Source organism: Lineus longissimus, chromosome 6 (genome assembly GCF_910592395.1).
Source record: "Lineus longissimus chromosome 6, tnLinLong1.2, whole genome shotgun sequence".
NCBI classification, from domain to species: Eukaryota; Metazoa; Nemertea; class Pilidiophora; order Heteronemertea; family Lineidae; genus Lineus; species Lineus longissimus.
The window spans coordinates 2,635,642-2,657,121 of NC_088313.1; the positions used below are offsets into that span (position 1 = coordinate 2,635,642).

The 21,480-nt window shown below is 41.2% G+C and overlaps 2 protein-coding genes across 3 annotated transcripts; one reads left to right on the forward strand and one right to left on the reverse strand.

Moving 5' to 3' along the window:
* The first annotated feature begins 11,794 nt into the window (after nucleotides 1-11,794).
* On the forward strand, nucleotides 11,795-15,266 carry LOC135489043 (uncharacterized). The gene is made up of 5 exons (XM_064774129.1): nucleotides 11,795-12,056; nucleotides 12,600-12,635; nucleotides 12,947-12,982; nucleotides 13,639-13,729; nucleotides 14,422-15,266. The coding sequence occupies exons 1-5, from the start codon at nucleotides 12,011-12,013 to the stop codon at nucleotides 14,519-14,521; spliced, it is 309 nt and encodes a 102-aa protein (XP_064630199.1). The 5' UTR covers nucleotides 11,795-12,010; the 3' UTR covers nucleotides 14,522-15,266.
* A 1,306-nt stretch (nucleotides 15,267-16,572) lies between these two features.
* Nucleotides 16,573-21,419, reverse strand: LOC135489042 (2,3-bisphosphoglycerate-dependent phosphoglycerate mutase-like). 2 transcript variants are annotated; one of them, XM_064774127.1, is made up of 6 exons: nucleotides 21,201-21,419; nucleotides 19,384-19,593; nucleotides 18,651-18,734; nucleotides 18,455-18,553; nucleotides 18,073-18,181; nucleotides 16,573-17,724 (listed from the first exon to the last, which is right to left on the reverse strand). In XM_064774127.1, the coding sequence occupies exons 1-6, from the start codon at nucleotides 21,336-21,338 to the stop codon at nucleotides 17,603-17,605; spliced, it is 762 nt and encodes a 253-aa protein (XP_064630197.1). In that variant the 5' UTR covers nucleotides 21,339-21,419; the 3' UTR covers nucleotides 16,573-17,602. The 2 variants fall into 2 exon arrangements, with proteins under 2 accessions (XP_064630197.1, XP_064630198.1); XM_064774128.1 differs by lacking the exon at nucleotides 21,201-21,419 and adding an exon at nucleotides 20,082-20,288.
* Nucleotides 21,420-21,480: the final 61 nt, after the last annotated feature.

Below are 21,480 nucleotides of genomic sequence, written 5' to 3' on the forward strand. Positions count from 1 at the left end.
TTAAAATGTTCACTTCGTAAGCATACGGCTTCGCGGATTCGCGGATTCCCGGATACCGCATATTCTAATACGGCTATCTCAGTTGACATGCTAGGTAGTGATTCCGGGAATCCCCACCCTGGCACCAGTTCTTTTCAATATACTCCGCCTCTCGATATATTGTATACGACAAAGCCTGATCTCAGGATGCCGGGAATCCCGGCTGATTCCATTGTTGATGCCGCATAATTTCGATTCACAGCAACAACAATTGATATCATCGAGTTATTCAGAAAAAAAGCGCCTGTAGAGAATGATCGAAGAGAACTGTGTTGATGTTTATTGCCTGCTGGGGAGCTTGGCTGCCCTGTGGAAGAAGATGATATCCTTTTAGCGTTCCCTTTCATACGCTGAACGAATATCGCCAAACGGCCAACTTTCGGCCAATAGGCCTACTTCTTTGCGATACCGAGCGGTTGTTATAGAGGGATTACTCTATTTTAGGGAAGGTGTTAGATCATGTTCTGATGTCAAAAAACGAAAAAGTGTTTTCATCCTGTGATTTACAATTCGGGTTTAAGAGGAAAATGTCCACGACTCAGTGTACTTTCGTTTATAATGAGACGATTCAGTATAGAAACAGAGGAAGTGGTATTTACTCCATGTTTTTAGATGCAAGTAAGGCATTTGATAGAGTGAATTACATCAAATTATTCAAGTTATTACTTAAAAAGGGATGCTGTCCTATCATAACTAAGTTCCTCGCTATCCTGTATACATACCAAACAGTCAATGTATCTTTGAACGGTCACAGAAGTAGAAATTTTGGTGTGCGTAATGGTGTTAAGCAAGGAGGTGTTCTCTCCCCGATACTTTTTTGTATTTACACCGATGAACTGTTGCCAAGGTTAAAGGATTCTGGTTACGGATGCTATGTAGGAAATATATTTATGGGAGTATTTGCTTACGCTGGTGATATAGTAATATTATCCCCAACTAGGCATGGGTTACGCATGCTCTTACAAATATGTTCGGTATTCTCAAAAGAATACCAGGTTATTTTCAATCAAACAAAAAGTCAACTAGTGTATTCAGGGGAAGGAGTAGAGAATCACCCACCTTTTGCCTGGGAGGGTCATGTGATTAATGTCGTATCTTGGGTCACTCACCTTGGTCATATTGTTGGAGAGAATAGTGATGGGAAAAACCTTGAAAATGCCATCAACGTTTTGTATTCTAGAGTAAATACTTTGGTTGCTCAATTTGGACATTGCCACTCAGTAACAAAATACAAGTTATTCAAATCATTCGCAATGGCACTATATGGATGCGTGCTCTGGAATTTTACCCCCAGAAAACTTGATCGATTCTGCGTCGCCTGGAGGAAATGTGTCAGGAAATTATATAATGTGTCCTATTTGACACACTCTATTCTGCTCCCACTCATCTGTGAAGACCTACCCCCAGAACTGCAACTCAATACGCGCTTCTTAAAATTCATTGGTGGGATAGCAAGAAGCACTAACCCATTGCTAAGAATTGCCGGTCAGTTGGCCCTTAAGGGTAGTAATTCACAGGTCGCTAACAACATCAATACCGTGTGTGCAAAAGCGGGTGTAACAAAATATGATGTTACACAGATTTCTATAAATAAAACTGTTTTTTTAAATGATGCAACAGTCATTCTAAGAGACAAGGCAAATGTCATCAGAGATATGATAAGTTCGAGAGACAATAGAGACCGCAATTTCTTTAATCTTGATGAGATTAATACTATATTAAATGATTTATGTGTAAACTAAATTTTACAGACACCTGAGACTGAATAATTTGTTGATGGCCAATATAATATCTGTATAAACAAGTTCAATTGAGTATCACTGGTAATTAGTTGTGGCATTTGCTGCCTGTTTCTAACTTGTTTTTAAAATGTTCTTCCATCTATTTATTTTTCTCACTGCACAATACAGCACTGCACTCTGTTGAATGTACTATTATGTACGATTAAATAAATAAATAAAATATAAGAGGTGCTTGTTTGTTAATATTCATATAGAACTACTCCGTAGTACACTTTTTTTCCATTGACATACTTTCACACATGCAGTCCCGGACATAAGTACCAAATAATAACTCAAACTGGGTTAGGCCTGATATACTGTGGCAAGCGTCCGTGTTTTGCAAAGTAATCATCTGACACAAATATGCATTTGCCAGACGCTGACCAGTGCGGTAATATCCGCCTGTACGAGTAGTGTTTTGCTCTCAGAGTCACCGAGCTTTGGGCCGAATTTGGTCATTTTACCCATTGTATAGGGGACTCGGCGATTGGAGGAGATTCCGGATAACCTTCTTGTCAGGATTGGAGCAGATTATTAGGTAAGTGAGCCTTGATATCGACAATGATAAACAGAATTTGTCCCAATCAAGATAAAGGATTGTCCGACTGGCGTAGTGAACACTTGATTTCTCCAAGCATATTCATGCTCACTGCTCTGTAGGGTATACAGCCCATTTCGACTTTGAACATTAGTCATTTGTCATGGTCAAGCTACATCATGTCATGAACTATTAGAAACCCATTGTGCGAACAGTAAAAAAGACACAGCAGACATGTGCAAAAGTTAATAGTATCGCTATGACTAAATATACGAACGGACCCAAAGTCATAACTATGGCCCTGGCATAATTTACCCTTAAACATTTTTAATGGAAAAAATCATACATTATGACCACCACGAGCACAAAATGTACAAATTATCACGAAAACAAAATTGATTATTTTCCCAGTATTTTCCTAATGTTTGATAGGCCTACTCATCACGGTGATGATGATGATGACGACGATGCCGATTGTGCCCCGGTAACGTTGTCTAATAACGCAATAACGCATACTTACTCAAATATGTATATGTATATGTTTTCCTCTTCCAGAGCAAGATGTCTGCCTACCAACGAATGAGTGAAGGCGGCGATGAAGCACCAGCTTCTAAAGATGTTCCCGATGCATGCCTAGTTACAACTGCTGGCTCCACGCAGCCCGTGATTATTCCAGCTGGTGTTCCGGTACAGCCCGTGCAGATTAATCCGGTGCCCCCAACAAATATCTTAAATGACTACAAGAATAAGGTGGCCTTCGTTTGCGGTACTATGCAGCTTGTTCTGGGCACATTGGCAGTCTCACTCGGGATCGTATCACTAGCGTTCAGGATACCAGGCTCGATTATAGGAATGGGTATCTGGGGCGGAGCGTTTTTTATTGTGGCTGGAAGTTTTGGAGTCATTTCTTCTCGCACAAAGAATCGATGCAGCGTCATAACCTGTATGGTGCTGTCAATAATATCATCGGTTATTGCAGGGATTATGACGTTGACCAATATAAACCTTATGATCCATGTATTTTCATACACCCGATATGTACATAAGTGGGGAATTCACATCATCGTCATCTACGCTGGGTCACTCCTTGCTGGATTGACCGAACTCATCATGTCTATTGTCCAATCAGCGATGTGTTGCCGTGTCACGTGTTGCGGGTCCCCTGCAGCCCCGGAGGTAAGGGTCTTGTACTTGCCCTACATCCCAGGTAATGGACAGCAGTATCCAGAACAGGAGGGGAATGTGACCTTTTTCGGAACGGCCTCGGCAACCTCTGGAAACCAGCCTGTGGCTCCATACGCCAGCTAAAGGGTTTCTTTGTAAGATCAGCGTGAAACATAAGATCGTGGCACTAGGCCTATCCATGAGGTGGTGAGAACCCGAGTCTACATAGTGACATTCCATTTTCGACAAAAATGGGTCGGTTCTGGGTCCTCAACTCCAGATTTTTCAGGTAGAAGGAAAATTGAGTGTGGCCATCTATGAGTAAACGGATCAAGCTACTTCAATGAGACTGCATGATTGATGATAATCCGAAAATAGTATTCAGGTCAGAGGTTGTAGCATGCACTTAACTAATTTTTGATCAAATTGTCACTTTGATAGTATACTCTGATTCTCACCGCCTCATTCGAAGGATGAGCCTCGTAGCGACACTCCGTCATCGAACATCACAAAGATGACACCACTAGTCTCATCGGTTTGGGTGCCCGAAAAAAGTCTAAAATGAGGCTGAGTTTCCGGACATACAGGGCTACTGTACCATATTTAAGAAGGCAGAGTCAAATGTGACATATTTTAGAGTTGTTACTAGAACTTTTTCAGTTGCAGTCCCATACGGAAAAATTATGTTAATCTGATCAAATTTGTATGGCTGTTCAATATTTGATATACATGTACATTCATGCGTGAACCCAAACCGGTTTTGATAAGAGAAGAGAAATGTTAACAAAAAATGTAAAAAAAGAAAGAAAAAACCGATAAAAACCTTTTCTGAAGGGAAGGACCTCTATCGAAAACTTACGGAGACTTGGGTTTGTATATGATGAAGACAACTCCATCAGCCACATTGACCACAATTTTTTGTATAAAACCGTGCATGGTAACTTATCATGATGATTGAAAAAAAAGTACAATGTATCATTATTCTAGTAAATAATGGTCATCTATTTTATAATGTTAATGGCACTAAATCATATCTATGCCGCAACCAAAATGATGATATCTCGATTAACCTACTTTCTCAAACAATTACGAGGTACATGTACATGCACGCCCCCAACTGCCGACACCACGAACTGCCTGCTCATCAATGCGCAAGTGTAACCGGATATAAAATTGGAAATTATAGTTCCGACTCCTGCCGACCGTGGTGTAGGAATATTTGTCCAGAGTTTCAATTAATCTGTGTTCTTCGTATCAAGCGCTGTGACTATCACACGTTGGGAATACAACGATTTGAGTAACACGAAAAAGTCAAACCTGCCCTTTGTCTCTTTGAAATCTGCGGTCGATTTTCAACAAAATCTCACGAACGTGTAGAAAGCTTCATTGGTTTTAACCAGATGTATATCATATTTAAAAGAAATTATGTAAAGCTATATCGTGTTTCATTGAAAGAAATTCACTTTTACATGGTGTTGACGCTATATAGCCGGTGGAGCATAATGCCTTTTGTTATATGTAATAGGCCTACGAGAAACGGACGCATCAAGAGTAGCGTATACACAGCATTTCAAAAACATTGTATATTTTGTATCGTACGTTTAATTATATCGACAGCTATACACGTAGTGTACTTTTCTTACGCAATTGAATATCATTATATTGTTACATGTATATTATGCATGTCCAACATTGATATATAACGAGAACCAATTATTGGCAAATTGTTTTGATAATATTGTTATGTACTGGCACTACATGTAGGTCTAAGAATTTTAAGTGATTGCAATTTCAAATAAGGGCGATGGAATCCTGCGTATCCTCTGGTCACTCCAGAGTTAAAGGAGTTGCACTGTATGATGTATAGGACTAGAAAATTTCACAATCACTTTGTTAAAACAAAAACTGTATATATGCATTATGTAATCGTTGATATTTTCAAATAATAAATGACGGTTTCATGAGATAATGGTGTCTTCATTTTATTGGTCATGCATGGTGCCTTCGATTGGCAGTTTAGCAAGAGATCATGCGTCGGTCTGACGACCGACCAAGTATAGAGCTCCTTTAACAAATACTCCCTATCTCAAAGGATACATGTGACAGTGTTTGTTAGCGAACCCGGATCGATCTGAGAATTTCAGCGGTATCAGCCTGAACGGTTTACTATCCTCGCCGATAAACACATGTGGGCGGCTGTGTAGGTCTAGCGTTCATTCACACAGCTGTCAGTTCACGACCAGAGGTCGAAGCGGGCACACCAAAGACGAGAACCGCAACACAAAATACATCCTCCCCAACCCGACGAAGTATTTATTAAAGCAGGACTGGAAGTTTTTGAAGTAGCAGTATGCAGACTTTCGTTCTTTCTGCCCTGGTGGTTTTAGTTACTGGTAAGTGCACGCCCCTTTGTTATCAATCAGTATTACTGTTGGACGTTTTTGGTAATTTATGATTTTTATTTGCAAAAGAGATATTTGTCATAAACAGAGACATACCTTTAATAGATTTACCGATGTAAGACAATGCCATCTGGACATTTTCGTCTGGTCATTTCATATACTGTTTTCAAATTGTCAAAGTGGCACCTTTCACTCGAGGGTCTATTTGACCCGTCAGCTAGTACATGTGTAAATGTTAATATGTAGTGTGGGTGCTTGAGACAAAGATGGCAACTGTCTGAAGGGGATACAGGGAGATCGGTTTTCGAACACACTGATATTGTTTGAGGAAGCAAAAAATCCAATGATTACATGTACACGTAGCTCGATTTATTAACGCATCAAATTTCAAAATCAATAAAGTTGATATTGAAAAACTGATTAAGAGGTCGTCATGTAAACAATTTGGTTTTGACGGCCAATAATATCCTGCTTTAATTGGCTAGATCGCGCTGAAGTAGTTTATAACCATCTGTGATTGACAAACACCTTTACAAACTGACCCGATAATGTCTACCTTCGGCAGGTAGTGGTAATCTTGTCACTTCCTATTGCCAACTGTATAATTTTTTGTTTGCTGAGTACGTCAATCGAGTACGCAAAAATGGTCGTTGCAGGACAACACGGCCGTATGCTGATTTTCACTTTCCATTTTTTTCCTATTTTGATAATTTCTGTCTACTCAAGTCAACTCCTTGCTATAGGAAATGAGCCTGGGCGGATCTGACAGTCTTTAGTGTATTAGACACTCGGTATGGCATGCCAAAGCAGAATCTATTAAGGACAGATTTTTTACATCAGCACTGAATCTTACGCCAGAATCACGCAACAAAATTTCGATACTGTACAAAATTTCTCTCAGGACAAAAATTTGACAACAACAGAACAATGTTTTCTGAATTTCTTCATGAAAACGGCTTCCTGCATTGAAAATTGATTTCCTGAATCAATTCCGCTCGGGCATGCCATAACGCGGCGATGTAGCTGAAACAGTTGCTGTCAATTTCATCTTTCAATGACATGGGAGGGGGGGGGGGGCACTCGCCACTCAACTTCGTAACAAACCATGAATCTGATCTATATTTGATGTCAGGGACGACTCTATTATCGTTCACAAGTCCAGAATCTTCCTGTGTGTCGCTTCCATGCCACTGCACGGGCGCTTGTGATCTTGGGTTAGTGATAAAACTTAACGTCAACTATACTTCGTTTTCAGTTTCTCTTTCGGAGGGCAGATACGCGGATAGACACACGGGCCAACCTGCACCCTCAGAAAATGGTAGGTAATAGTTTTCCATTCTTTGCTGATCAGATTATGTTACCCTTATCCGTCCGATAGACACTTTTTCCAGTGTGCGCAGATGCCTAGTACGAGGGAGGGAGGGGCGCTTTCCAAACAACGAGTAATTTGCTTGTTCAGTTTCAAAGAGATCACTCAGCACTGGAGATTGTCAAGGCCAAGTTCAATGATTGTTCACGAAATGTGGGGTTGTCCGCACCCGCGACCCCCTTGCCAATACGCCTATGGTGCGACACTTTTTCCTCACTGACTTCAAAGACAACAATTTTGGTGTCGAGGCTGCGTGACACTGACTGTCTGACACAGTTATAGAATAGGTTAAGTGATTTATTTCCTTTATCTTCTTGAGTGATTTTGGCTAAAATGCCCGTATTCCAAAATCCAACTTTAGACAATGTTAGGCTCCAGTGTCATATATCCTACTGAATGCACTAGGTTCTACTACAATGAGATGGAAAATATGGTCTAGGAACCACCTGTCAGAATATGACCAAACTTCCGGTCACGTTATCAACCTCATGGTGTGCATATGTGGGATATGCATTCAATTAAATGGGGTAATTGGTCGAAATTACGCTTTTGATCCATCGGTTGGAGAAAATTATAGAAATAGGTGACATTATCTTATTTTTCACTAACTCTGACTTAATTCGTGTCAGTCTTGTGGAATCAAGTACTTGACGCGCGCATTCTAAAATATCTCCGAGCACACGATCAGACAATCTCGTGTGAATTTCCAGGGTTGTGGTCTGATCAGATGGCAATAGCAAACACGGGTCTCTAAAGAGCAATATGCAAGAAACGCATTTCCTTATTGCATGACATATACATTTGAGTGCAGAATAAACAGTCATAACACTGGGCTTGGTGTTAGACATATTTGATCATGTGACTGATCAGTACTTTTGAGATATTATGCAAATATGTTGAACATTTGTTAAGGGGTCAATTACTAAGGAGGAGGATGGGTAAGAAATGATGCCTTTAGACTCCTGCGCAGTCAGTGACTACCCACACAGGTACTTGATTACACTTCGGACGCATTGGACCGGCCTCGTCCTGTCGCTCGATAAGGAGATCCAATTAGGATGACGCAATGGACTGCCCCGGACCTGGATACTACGCCACCAATCAGTCGTGGGGAGGAAGATACTCTTTCTCTTAGCTGACACACAATCAGAAAAATAATACGTCCCACACTTTTATGTCCAGGGTTATATTTGTGTTTTTCGCAAATCACCGACACGCAAAACGCGAAGGCCTGTCCCTTTGTTCGACATCGTGATCAGGAGCTCGACCAATGGTATAGGCGTTCGCGGTCGGGGGCTTTGCGAAAACTCCCTAATATCACAACCACTTAAACCTACTCCCACGTCAATATCAGCACTTGAAAATGTGTTGATCCACTGATTTATTAGAAGTTTAGTTTGCCAACCTTTTTGCGACACAAATTTTGATCTGGTGACGTAAGCACATCTACATGTGGTAATAATAGACAGTCGCATCTTGACCTCCAGGTTTTTGAGACTAGTCTGACATAAATTTTAAAGATTTTATAGTACGCGGCGATCCCAGACAATCATATAGTTTTCAAGGTTGTTAAGCGTCCTGCTATCTGAGCCTAACTGTCCATGATGTATTCTCTCTTCTTTCTCAAACAGCCTGTCGATGTTTCTTCAAAGCATGTCGCGACTCACCGTTCCCATGCAAAAAGCATCCCACAGCTACTTGCAAGTAAGTACGGTATTTTGAAAGCGCCTAGTACCCGAGACCATTACGTGTCGTGTGATTTCACTCTCAGAGAACCTGATTTTATTTTAATGGTTGTTATGGTTGAAGTTATGTAATGATAGTCTCAATGTTTAATTGTCTGTCAATCATCAGAGAGGACAACCAAACAAACTCTGCCACCGCAGACAACCAGTTGTCGTTGCTACTTGCTATGAAACACCGATTTACCCCGACATTATTTCGTCTTTGAATTCGATATATAAACTAGACTTTCCAATCCGATCTCTATCTCCAATCATTTATTAGTTTTTCGTGTATCAAAATGTATTCCAAGAAAGTAAGCTGTGTTGTTGGAACAGTGTTTTTAGTGGTTCTCACATCAGGTGAGAAATTCATTTGAAACCATTTGTTCTTTTCTGAAAATTATTTTTTTGAAATATCACAAAATTGACTTCTACTAGGCAATGATTATACATGGACATGGACATGTACACTAGAATTAAAAAATCTGGAATTTGGAACTTCAGGAAGGTCAAATGATTGTATTTCTAAAAAATAGAATATCATTCATGAACTCGAAAAGTTAATTCCTTAATTCATGAAATGATAGCTATTTCTCTTGATTTATTCTTGATGTGCATACATGTATGTAGGGTAGGATGGGGTAATTGTAACCCCGGTTTATTTGTAGCCCCTGCATTGTTTGATGCATGGGGATATCAATCAATGTCATAGGCGGGGGCTACAATTAAACCGGGGCTACAATTACCCCATTCTACCTTACATCACTCTATATACGATTTAAAAAGTTAATCTTCTATTTACAGACCGGACATCCCACATTGCTGCGAAGAGGAGTGGAAGGTTGACGGCAAGGTCGTGAAAGAATGCGGCATGAATTACCTCATGATGATGGATGATGACTTCTAGCAAGATCATGGCCATTCATCATTAATTGATCAGGGATTTTCATTTGATCACGAACAGACCATAATCTGATAACGAACTCACCCTGGTCATGAACATTATGAACACGACACCGGTATCTAGGAACTGTGGGTGATTTCCTATGCGTTCAACAGCGGATTATTTGGTCTTTCTAAAGTTTATTTTGGTAAATATTTCTGGTCGAATATCTGTACAGTTGGTTTGCTGCACTATTATGAAATTAACTCGGTTCTGAATTCTTAATATCATGTAAAATATATTGTCGAACGTCCCGTATTTTGTTGAACTGGTCGGCTTCCGTTTGCCTCGCGTATACGTCCGTTGAAGCAACTCTACTTTTATATTGACACTTGCAATGAATAAATCTAAGAAAGACTAGCACTGTGTTGAACGTTCTTCATATCTGAAAATTAGGCTTAGATCTAAACATAAGAAAATGCACCATTTGTGAAAAAAGCAGCATTCGATATCAAAAGCGTGTGGGACCATCATTACCCTGAGATTCTGGCCACTTTCATTCAGACATGCCAGAACAAGTACAGTGTAGCCTCTCTATTAAGGACACCCTTGAGGCTGACAAAATATTTCCTTGATGGAGAGATGTCCTGATTACAGAGGTCAACATGATTATTATACGCTCGATAATGATGATGTATACTTCAGCAGTCGGCTCTAAGCTATAAAGTCATAGAAGGTGCTGATGAATTAGCTTCGAGTTGTTTGAAATATTGCATGTTCGTGTTTCGGGCGTGAGTGAGCACCCCTTTTAGACGATTGACCAATTCATTCTGGATGGATGATTGCTATTTCTCATGAAAGAAACGATTATGAGTATATCGAAATGTTAGGGGGGGGGGGGCTCATGCAGGACCTTATAGTCTATGGTATTCTCCAGGCGGAGCAGTAAGATATATCTTAGAGATTGGTCTGGTTATAGAGTCATGAGGTGGCGGTACTTCTCGCACAAGCGCGAGCTCCGATGAACGATGTTTTGGTAGAGTCACATACCGGCAAGCTCGTGGCACTACACGTATTCTCCCTTTGATGGCCTAGGGTGGCCACGAAAAACACCAACATATACATATAATAATCGATTTATCAATGAACTTTTCCGGTGATGAGCAAAGGAGGGGGTGTTTTTGGTGTTGTGAACAACTTAACTTGGGAAGACCAAAGTATCATGATCGTGTCAACGCTCAATGTTAACGTTAGAGTTATTAGAGAGGATGCGAACCCGCGCCCTATCTACCCACACTCCGACTTCATCTCCGAGGTTGAACTACAGATATATAATGATGTATTTGATTTATTCTAACTGACGAACGTTGTAATATTGCTATTCTACCTACAATTATAATTTAAAAAAATAGGAACTGTGCATAAGACGGATATAACGAAGTCAGTCCGGCGTACATGTAGGTCATCTTCCGCCAGCGGATGTCCGATACGTATTTTATCAATGTGAAAGTGGCAATGATGCACAGCTTCAGCGTTTAACGAAATCTGAAATTTCAGAAATTGGGAACTTGTCCACAAATAAATATAGTTCCACATGCTCCTTATTTGACATATGCACAAATGTGGTGTACGCGATGAAGATATTTTTTCTAAAGAAGTATGCCAGGTTTCCAGGCGCTCTTTGCACCCCGGAAACGTTTAACAGCGTCATACGGTCATACAATCGATTTGATAATAAATATGACGATTTTCATCGTAATATATCTTCTGATATCAATTGTGTGACACGGTGAACTGAGAACAATTTTGTATTATGGAAGAAAAATGGGTCATTTCCACGCAAAATAGTTAATGAGCTTGAACTTTCTAAGTGGTGTGATTGTTCGGTTGTAAATTATCTTTATTACTGCTCTGAGTCTTGCAGTTGATTAGTAAGCAAAAAGAAGCAAATTCACGTATACAGCAGCCCATAAACCCATCACCAGTACTTCAGCATACAAGTGGGCCTCCATTTGTAACCAAATCCATCACTGATCGCTGGAGAAGCGGAAACGAAATCTTAGAAGACAAGAAAATCTTAGAAGACAAGGAAAGGATACTGCAATTCAAAATGAAAGAGTTTCTTCCTCTTATTCTGATGACGGTGATGCTGTTTGGTGAGTTTGCATTCAATCTTCATACATACCTCAACAGTAAACAAGCCGAATACTTTGGCTGTTTATAGCGTCTTCCAAACACAAGGTTTCCAGGCCTGACCAATTGAGACCGCCTTGGTTTTCTACTCTTTTTTTGTTCAACACGCAAACCTGACATCCTGAGATCAGGCTTTTTTACTCCTTCGTCATACACGCAAAACCAACAGGTGGGGTATATTTAAAACCACTGGTTATGCCAGGATGACACCTGAAGGCTGAACCATGGCGATGTGCGTCCATGAACTCTTGCGGGTCAGGATGGCCATTACCCGGGGCATTATGACGAGTATAAGGGACAAGACACATCAACCACGGGCTGAAAGTGAAAAATATGGCGTTTGCGAACGAAAGTTGACTCTGTCCTCTTGTTTCTACAGAACCTGGTCCACAAGAAACCTATAAGGATACGCAAGATTGAGAATCGAGTCGCTAGAATGATTAAAAAAGTTACAAAAAAATAGTATTTGTAAAATACATGTATAGTATATTCCTCATTTCTTTCAGTGGCCAGCTGTAATGGTCGGGCAACAGGAAAACGTGGTAAGTCACTTATTATTGTTAAATAAAAGGGCCTGTTGTGAGGCGTGATGTGGGTCCACACTTCCTGGCTTATCATTGGACCATTTAAGCCCAAGGTGATGAAGACATGCTCGGCCAAAGTGGCGAGAATGTTTGACGGGCTGTCATTTTATATGATGGCTATCATTAAAGGAAAGGATGATCATCCTCTGTCCTCGAGTCTGAGAAGACACTTTTGCCTGTTTATGGCTGTGGTTGTATCATTAACCAATGGAAGACAAGTTTAAATGATATCAGATTTATTTTTCAAGCTACATTCAAACTGTTTTCAGAGGCAGACACTGGGACTGGCCGCGGTAAAAAGAAAGGCAAGTTCGCCGTGCAACTGCACTTTTGTTTTCAATATGCTGCGTATAATAGTTCATAATACCTGCAAGATGACAGAAATTTTGCGTGGTATTCGAACGCCATTCCCGAAACAGCCGAGTTGGACTGAAGCTAGGGACCGAGTCGGGTGACGAATTTGAGGTTCAGAATTGATGTACAATGTATTGGAGACAGATAGGCAGGATATCATGCGTCTTCATGGGCATGGAGAGATCATTGGCAAAAATTAATCAAAATGAAAAATCTGCATATGTTAGCAGCCTACATGTAATGCAGCAGAACATGTGCAAGGCATGTACAAGTTCAAAGGCACGATTCCAATAGCGCTTGAGCGAATATTTTGTAATCGAAAATTGTCAGTCGCTGCGGTTGGCGTTATTTGATGATGCTTCGACTTCCTAATATACTGGCATCAACTGCGCAAGTGGCTTATTTCAACTATACCGAATGCCTGCTGGGGCCGAGCGTAGTTTTTGAGTCGCGGGAAAATATTTTTTTGGAGTCTGGTCTTCGTATAATGAACATAAATAATTTGCTCCAATTGTTTGACATTCAAATTATATTCGCCGTATTACCCAATAATTAGTGGTTGTTTATGAAAAAAACCCGTTAATTTCAGTTTCAATATATCTTTCAGACTGTTCCAATGTGAGTTGTTTCGCTATTCCGAGCGATTTGATCTGCGTCTACCGTGACCCTTGTAGGCTTCACCCGGATGCAATTTGCAAGTGAGTATAACATTAATACTGTCAGGGAAATCACCCATACATGCCATAGTGTCAAAAATGACTCGAAATCCAGAGTCAGTCGTGTCCTCCTCCCCTCGTACACGTTACTGATATAAGCTCGGTCGATAGTGCCGAGTGTTGGCCTGAGCTTCAGGATGCATGGGGTGGCAATGCGGTATGAATATGGCTATGGATCAAAAGGTTCCACTTTCCATTGGATTCGCGGAGGCACACCACGAATAAAGATCGAAGAAGGCATTTTCTGATATCCGCCTTCGAACATGAATAATAGCATTCCGCGAAGATGACGTCACTGCAGCGGCTGCCCTCTATTTCCCCATCGCTGAATTACAGGCAATGTCGGACAAATATGCGGTTTCGTAGTGGATTCAGGCTTTCTAACTAGGGCAGTTAGATTCAATCTGGCACATGTCCGAGTGTTGGAAATACTAGGCCTAATTGTTCTGAATATTTCTTTCTCTGACTCTATGGTATCATTCATGCTAAAAACAATGCAGGGTCAAAGATAATTGACTTTGAAATAAGCTCAAATGCGTAGAAATAAGTGTCGATGTCCGACTGTCACGTGACTAAAACGTCGTCAATATCTTATGCAAATGACCTTGTGAGCTATAAATAGTAACTTCGCGGAATGCTATTGTTAAAGGCCTTTCCATTTTCTTCACTTGCAGACCGCACGAACCAAACTGCTGCAACGAAAAGTGGGTCCTTCCAAATTCTACCGTTCCTGTGCGCGGGTGCGGCATGGAGGAGGAAGATGACTATTACTAATAGTATTAGACGCGAAGAGTCACACCTCAGGTCGTAGGCTACTAACAAGACCCCCCTCGACATTTCAACGCCTTTTTCACGGCGTCTATACCGTGTGCAAGTATCTAGATTATTAACTAAAGGCCATGGTCAGCTCGCAGACTTCCACTTTCTGTCCGACTGTGTGCTGGACTGGAACAGTCATCTGAAGTTGATGTGAGAAATTCTACAGTAAGAGTAAGGTCAATCACTTATCAACAGTATGAGCCTGACACTTGTCAGGCTCCTCAGCTGAGCAAGCAGTGCCAAGTCAAGAGTGTGTCTCGTCAGTCATAGCAAGCTCGTCTTCTTCTGCGTTCGGAAATGGCGAGTTCCAGGCCTCGGGCGTCAGCACTTTATTCAACCAGCATCATCTATTGCATTGGCGGAGAAGAACAAAAATGGTGGAAGAACCTTGGGACCAGAGGGTTAGCATGTCATCAAATTCTTCAGTTAGTGAAGCCAGATTTGAATGTAGCATTTACGGTAACGACTTGATCAACTGGACTTACCAGCCTACATAGGATATTGTACTGATTGTTATCACATATTCTTTGCAAGGATAGTTTTGAGTCGAGTGCCCGCCCTTCCCAAAGACACTCTCTATCTTTTTACCAAACAGGCGTAGATTGTGTGTATGATGCGAGAATAGATGTACAAGTAGATGCACTGTAAATGCAGTCAGGAGCCATACGAGTGAGATTGAAGTAAAACTCGAACAATTTCATCGCGTCTCTTCATTTATTTCACAGGTGAAAACACTTGTGGTTCTAGCAGAAAGAGTTTCAGAGAGAGGGTCATCTCAGAAAGGTTGGATATTGCGACTGACATACACTAAGCACGCTATACATGCTTCCCGAAATTGGTGGCTTGCATTGGAACTAACTTTTTCCCCTTGTCCGTCATTAAAGGCATTCAAGTGTGTCAACCATGACTATCTCCTTTGTCCCTCCACCAAGGCCTGGTTTCCCCTTATGACATCACTATTTCGGACACTCAGCGCCCCATTTCTAGAAAGGTGAAAACATGAGAGGGAATGTAGATAGATGCCGGCAATTGTAGTTGCATCAAGCATCGATCAAGATATCACATAATGAGAATATGGACTTCAAAATATCTAAATATTCTGAGCTGGCTCCCTTTCAAGTGGCACAAATCTGGTGCATTTTAATATGCTCTCAATTGCTACTTGTTCTGGTTGAATCACAACCTCGTCGATGGCATGATGACTGGACTCCGTCTGGTTTGGCCAGGCTATTGGTAAGCATAAACCCCCTTCACTGAAGAAAACTCTTGCACTGAATGAAAAGCAGTTTCGAAGCTACAGAGGTCAAAATGAACTAAATTCCCAGTATTCAAGAAGAGATACTCCCTTGTCAAGTAATCAGATAGAGCTTATCGCTGATGGCACCTATTCTCACGAAGGGCAAGAGAAGTGTCTTTCAGCCAGTTGTCTGAAGGCATACTGTCGTCCTCTATACTGAACTTCACACACTACAAATGCAGGAAGGCTACCTGATATTCATAAATATGCACGTCTGGAAAAATGGAATGTTCAGGTAATAGCAGGTCGTAACAACACCCTTCTTCAAAATAGGTCAATACGTCAGGTATACTGAATTAACAGGTAGTCCAAGCCATACGTACACTGGTACCCAAGTAGTTCCAGCAGTGTATGACCATGTATGATGGTCATACAATGTTGGTAGTTCCTAAAATTGGGAGTCAGAACAAAAGTCCACTTTGGACAAAACCGAGTTTTTGAGAATTGACATATCTACAATTCTACTATCTAGTGATGTTATTATGTATTGCAGTGTGTTTTCAGAAGATGATTTAATTCTTTTGTGCACTCAACCATACTGTACCTTTTGCTGTACCTATATCTTTGCTCCCAGATGAGCTGCCCCTTCTAAGGATTTCTGACTCCTGTCCTTTGTTTTCTGACCGCTTCACTATTAAAACAGAGTTTGAATACAGTTTTTACTTGGATTGGGTCAAGCAAATACTGTATTTGAATAAGCAAAGTACTATTTACATTGGATTGAATTTTATTCTAAACAGTACATCCACCAGGCACGATATAACTCGTCTCTTTTATCAACTGTCAATACCATAGTCTGAGGAATTATAAGCAGCCTTAAGCAATAACTTAACATACCTTTCATGCAGAACACTCTGCACATGAATTGATGAAACACTTTGATAAAATACTGAGAACACAACCAAATTAAGCACTACGACTTTTTAATCTAAATAAGCAATACCATCAATGTACATGTTCTTCAATTAAGCTAAACATTTAAAACTAACATGTACAATTATCACAACAGTTTTCGTTTTAGTCATTTAATGACCATTTCCTCAATAACGTTTAAAATGGCCGTGCACTACTAGTATTTATTTTGAGACCATTTCTACATGGCTGATATGATGAGGCCTTACTAGATAATAACGGTGGCAAGATACCCTGCCTGTGTCCAGAGAACCCCAAGTCATACCCTTAGACTACACGATGAAACAAACTATCTAGTGATGTTATTATGGATGTTGATTATTTTGGATAACAAATTAAAGACAGGCCTTCTAAGTCTACATGCAAGTTTGGGCAGAAAATTACCAGCACATAATATTCAGAAGCACATGATGAAATTTTGGCACAATCCGTTTATATGACTTCACCATAACGAAGATAAGGCCGCTTGGTCGGACCTGGGGAAACATCCGCAGACAGGCTGCCGACCGGACAGGGTGGAGACTGAAGATCGAAACCTTATGTGCCCTCTTGGCATGAAGAGGACTAAGTAAGTAAGTAAAAGTTCATATCATGACTTCATCATAAGAACCATACCCTGAATAAGATGCATGATGCTGTGACAGTCTTAAAGAAAACAGAAAACCACCACATCACAATGCTTTTGCACAACAATCAGTAACAACCCAAAATATGAACAAAGTCTCGGGGATTTAATAATCATAAGGGGTATCTCCTATGCCATAGCAACAATAAAATAATCTAATTGCTAATCAAGCTGTCAATGCTGTCGATTTCCTCGCTGTTGTTTACTTGGCCTTGCCCTGGTTTGCAACGCGTTCCATTGCTGCTTTGACATCAGCCTCACTTGCCAGGTAATAGTGTTTCACGGGTTGAAGATTTTCATCGAGTTCATAAACGAGGGGAATACCTGAAAAATGGAACAAACTTACAGTGAGATTTTGGTTGAATTTGTGCACTTGGAATATCAGAGTAACCTCTATATTAAGGACACCCTCGGGACTGACAAGTGCTGTCCTTAATAGAGAGGTGTCCTGATAAGAGAGGTCAAATTGAATGGAAACAACCAATTTGGGACCAAAACTAGTGTCCTTAATAGAGATGTTGTCCTTAATAGAGAGGTGTCCGCTGTACTATAATCAAGAAACACTTTGCAGGTGTTTTTAATTTGCCATCTTTGCGGTTGGACTTGATTTTTTATGTTAAGTGTACAACTTTTCGAAGCAGAGTTCGATTGTATTCAGCCTTCTATACCTACCGGTTGGAATATTCATGCCAGGAATATCAGCGTCTGAGATTTTGTCGAGGTACTTCACTAAACCGCGGAGACTGTTACCATGCGCGGAGATCAGGACTCGTTCGCCCCTCTGCAATGAAACAAGACCATAACCTATTTGTATCAGACTGAATAAGCGACTTGGAACATTCTTCCTGGATCACTTTCATTTTGAGAATTTATCATTAGTCCTTTAAAATGTCTACAACAAACTCTACACATGATGCCATCTGATACTACAAGTAAGTTTCTTTACAAAAATCTAAACTCAAACATATGTTCTTATTTTTACTTATAGCAGCTCAGATCTCACAAGGGTGGTTACCGATCTCAGATTTTTACCCGAAGACTGAGGTACACCTACCTTGATTGCAGGAACGATCTGATCAAACCAGTAAGGAAGAACCCTCTCGACGGTATCCTTCAGACATTCAGTGACAGGTACAAGCTTCTGGTCCATATCCTGTCAAAAAGAGATATTAGTAAAGTATAATGTGCCAACTTCATAACAATGCAATCTGTCATCTTGAAATAGCGATGTGGGACTATCAAATACCTACCGCATATCTTCGGTCATGGCCAGGCCATCGTTCGTCATCAACTGTCAGCGTTGGTGGGGGTGTGTCATAGGAACGTCGCCAGATCTACAAACAAATGTTCAAAAGAAAATTAATTTCTCGATCCTCAACAATTGCTTTTAAATGATACATGTGATGTCAAGATTATTGTTTGAAAGACTGGGATTTTTAAGTAGAACACACCAATGGTCACTCTCCATGGTTTGGACTGCTTACAGATAGTGTGACTATCCCCATCTATGATCTACTCTGTAGACAATACATCATCTCCTCCTCTTCCTCGATTCAAAGCAGTGGGCCTTGGGTGCACATGAATACCTCATCTTTATAAAGTGGCAGGCAAGGGCATCAACCGTAACATGCACTTTCGTCGAAGCTAGGTAGGCAAGATAAAGTTACATGACATCGCCAATAGGGGTCTCTCCCATCTCATAGTATGTCATGCTTGTACGAGGGACATTTTTAGTGGTGAATCAAACATGACCCAGTTGTGCCCTTATATAAGTCACCCAAAGATGGCCAACTGGGCCAGCGCCCTGGCGCCTAACCAGCGGTGCTGGCGCCTAACCACAGTGCAACGCATCCAAAACACTATGACAGACAACCACATCAGAAGATCGGACTTGACTGTCTAGAGCGAACGAGAGAAGAAGAAGAAGAAGAAGAAGAAGAAGATGGCCAATTCAACCCTCCCTCTAGTCCCACTTTAACGCACCTTTACTTTGTCCTCGCCATGTTTTGCAGCCGTTTCGGACTTGTTCAGTCCCTGAAGTCCGCCATACATTCTCTCGTTTAATCGCCAGTGTTTGTGGACAGGGATCCAATCGAGATCCATCTCGTCAAGGACCAAGTTGAGAGTTTTGATCGCCCGCTTGAGAAGACTGGTATATGCAACATCGAAGGTGTAACCCTTTTCCTTTAACATCTGAAAGAGAGAATCAGACACCGTGATATTACTGTTTTTGTATATAACACTGGCTGATGACACAGTCAATGCCATGACTGCATTTATTGGTCGGACACCACTTCTCCCCTGTCTGACGTCATGGAAGTAGTGCATCTTCCAGAAATTTGGAAGGGCACGGATTTCCGAAATTAGCAAAGGACAGGGTCATGTCAGGGGGATGAACTAGGTAAAAGCTAAAAAGGCAGGGCCCTAATTCCGACTTCTCCGTAGGCCCAGGCCTATCAGTAACGGTAAATGTACTATCAATCATGTCGGCCAGGCTCAACTAATCTGGGACATCTGAACATGCAAGTTATATAACATTATGTTACGTCCAAAGAACGTCACGGTTTGGCATTTATTGACATGACATTAGACACCTCAATCATTTTGGATGGCTACGTTTTCGAGACGTTAGCTTTTTTGAGACACCCTGATTCACCCATTCCATGTAAAAAGTCACGTACTCTCGCCCCATTCTTTGCCTCTTCCATGCCAAGTGATGACAAATCAGCATCGTGCCACCCACAGAAACGATTCTCCTTGTTCCAAGCACTCTCCCCATGTCGCACAAGAACGATGGTGAACTTTGCCATGGTGAAATCGGTCAAATAAATTGAGAAATTTTGCAAAAACACCGGCGATCACAAATCGAGGCGACCTTGACGAAAGGTTAAGAAGGTGCTGCCATCTGCGCGAAGATTGTGGAACTATTGTTGTGTTAAAGGGACAATGCGCATGTGAGCAACTGAGCTGGCCGAGAGCAAGACACTATACCGCTACGTGAGGTTGTAAACATTAGCAACAAGTAAAAGCGAATATTCGTCAATATAGTCATGACCTTGGCTTAGGCAAGAAACGTTTACCATTTTGTTTGATATGACATTAGTTGGCCAATTATCAAAATCTTCATAAAATCTACGCCTAATCTTGCCCAAATGTACGGCATCATCATGGCCATGGCAAGAATGAAACTCCAACTACCAATGATATTGCGTCTGCTTGCCCTACAATTCCTAATTTGATCACATCAATATTACGGATGAAGTGTCTTGCCCAAGGTTATGCATTCATGTTTCGTCATCCAAACAGCTACCCGTGATGATTACACTCTAGTTTCTCACTCCTAACGTCCAGCCAGATCTTTTCATAGTGCACATATCTAGGCCCGTAATGAGGTAATTTTAAGGCCTTCTATTGCCATTGACGCTGCTGGTCAATCAAGTATAGGCCTGAAGAAACTCTCCCGTCTTGGGCCTACCAAAATGTACACATACACTGGCTTACTACAGTGGATGTTAGGCGTGCGAACCAAGAGTATATGGCCGGGGTGTATTGTACGCAGGAATTTAAAGTGTCTTTACAAAAGGACTGGCCACATCATGAGTCAGTGAGATAGGCCTACAAGGTGTTCTGTCCGAGGATGATCCTCACGGACACGTCAGTCCTAGCGTCCACCACTGACCAACACCAAATGAGAAAATTAAGTGTTGGGTTGTAAGGTCAAGGTCAAAACCCTCTACAGAAAAGACCTAAAGCAATGTCGGCACTGGACCGGCATGCCAGTCAATGGATTGTTCACCTACTCTTCCTCCGTTTGTCGCCTCCTCAACACCAAGAGGCGTCAAGTCAACATCGGTCATGCCTGTGAAGCGATTCTCCTTGTTCCAGACACTCTCTCCGTGTCGCACCATAACAACTGTGTACTTGGCTGCCGTGGACATCGTGCAGAATTGGAGAGTAACTGCCCACTGGCAATCGAAATAAGAAAAAAATGGCCGTCCTTCTGGGCGATTTTACAGTATACTCCTTTATCTAACACCACGTGATTCTTTCAGTGCTTCTCATTGGCTACATATGCGTACT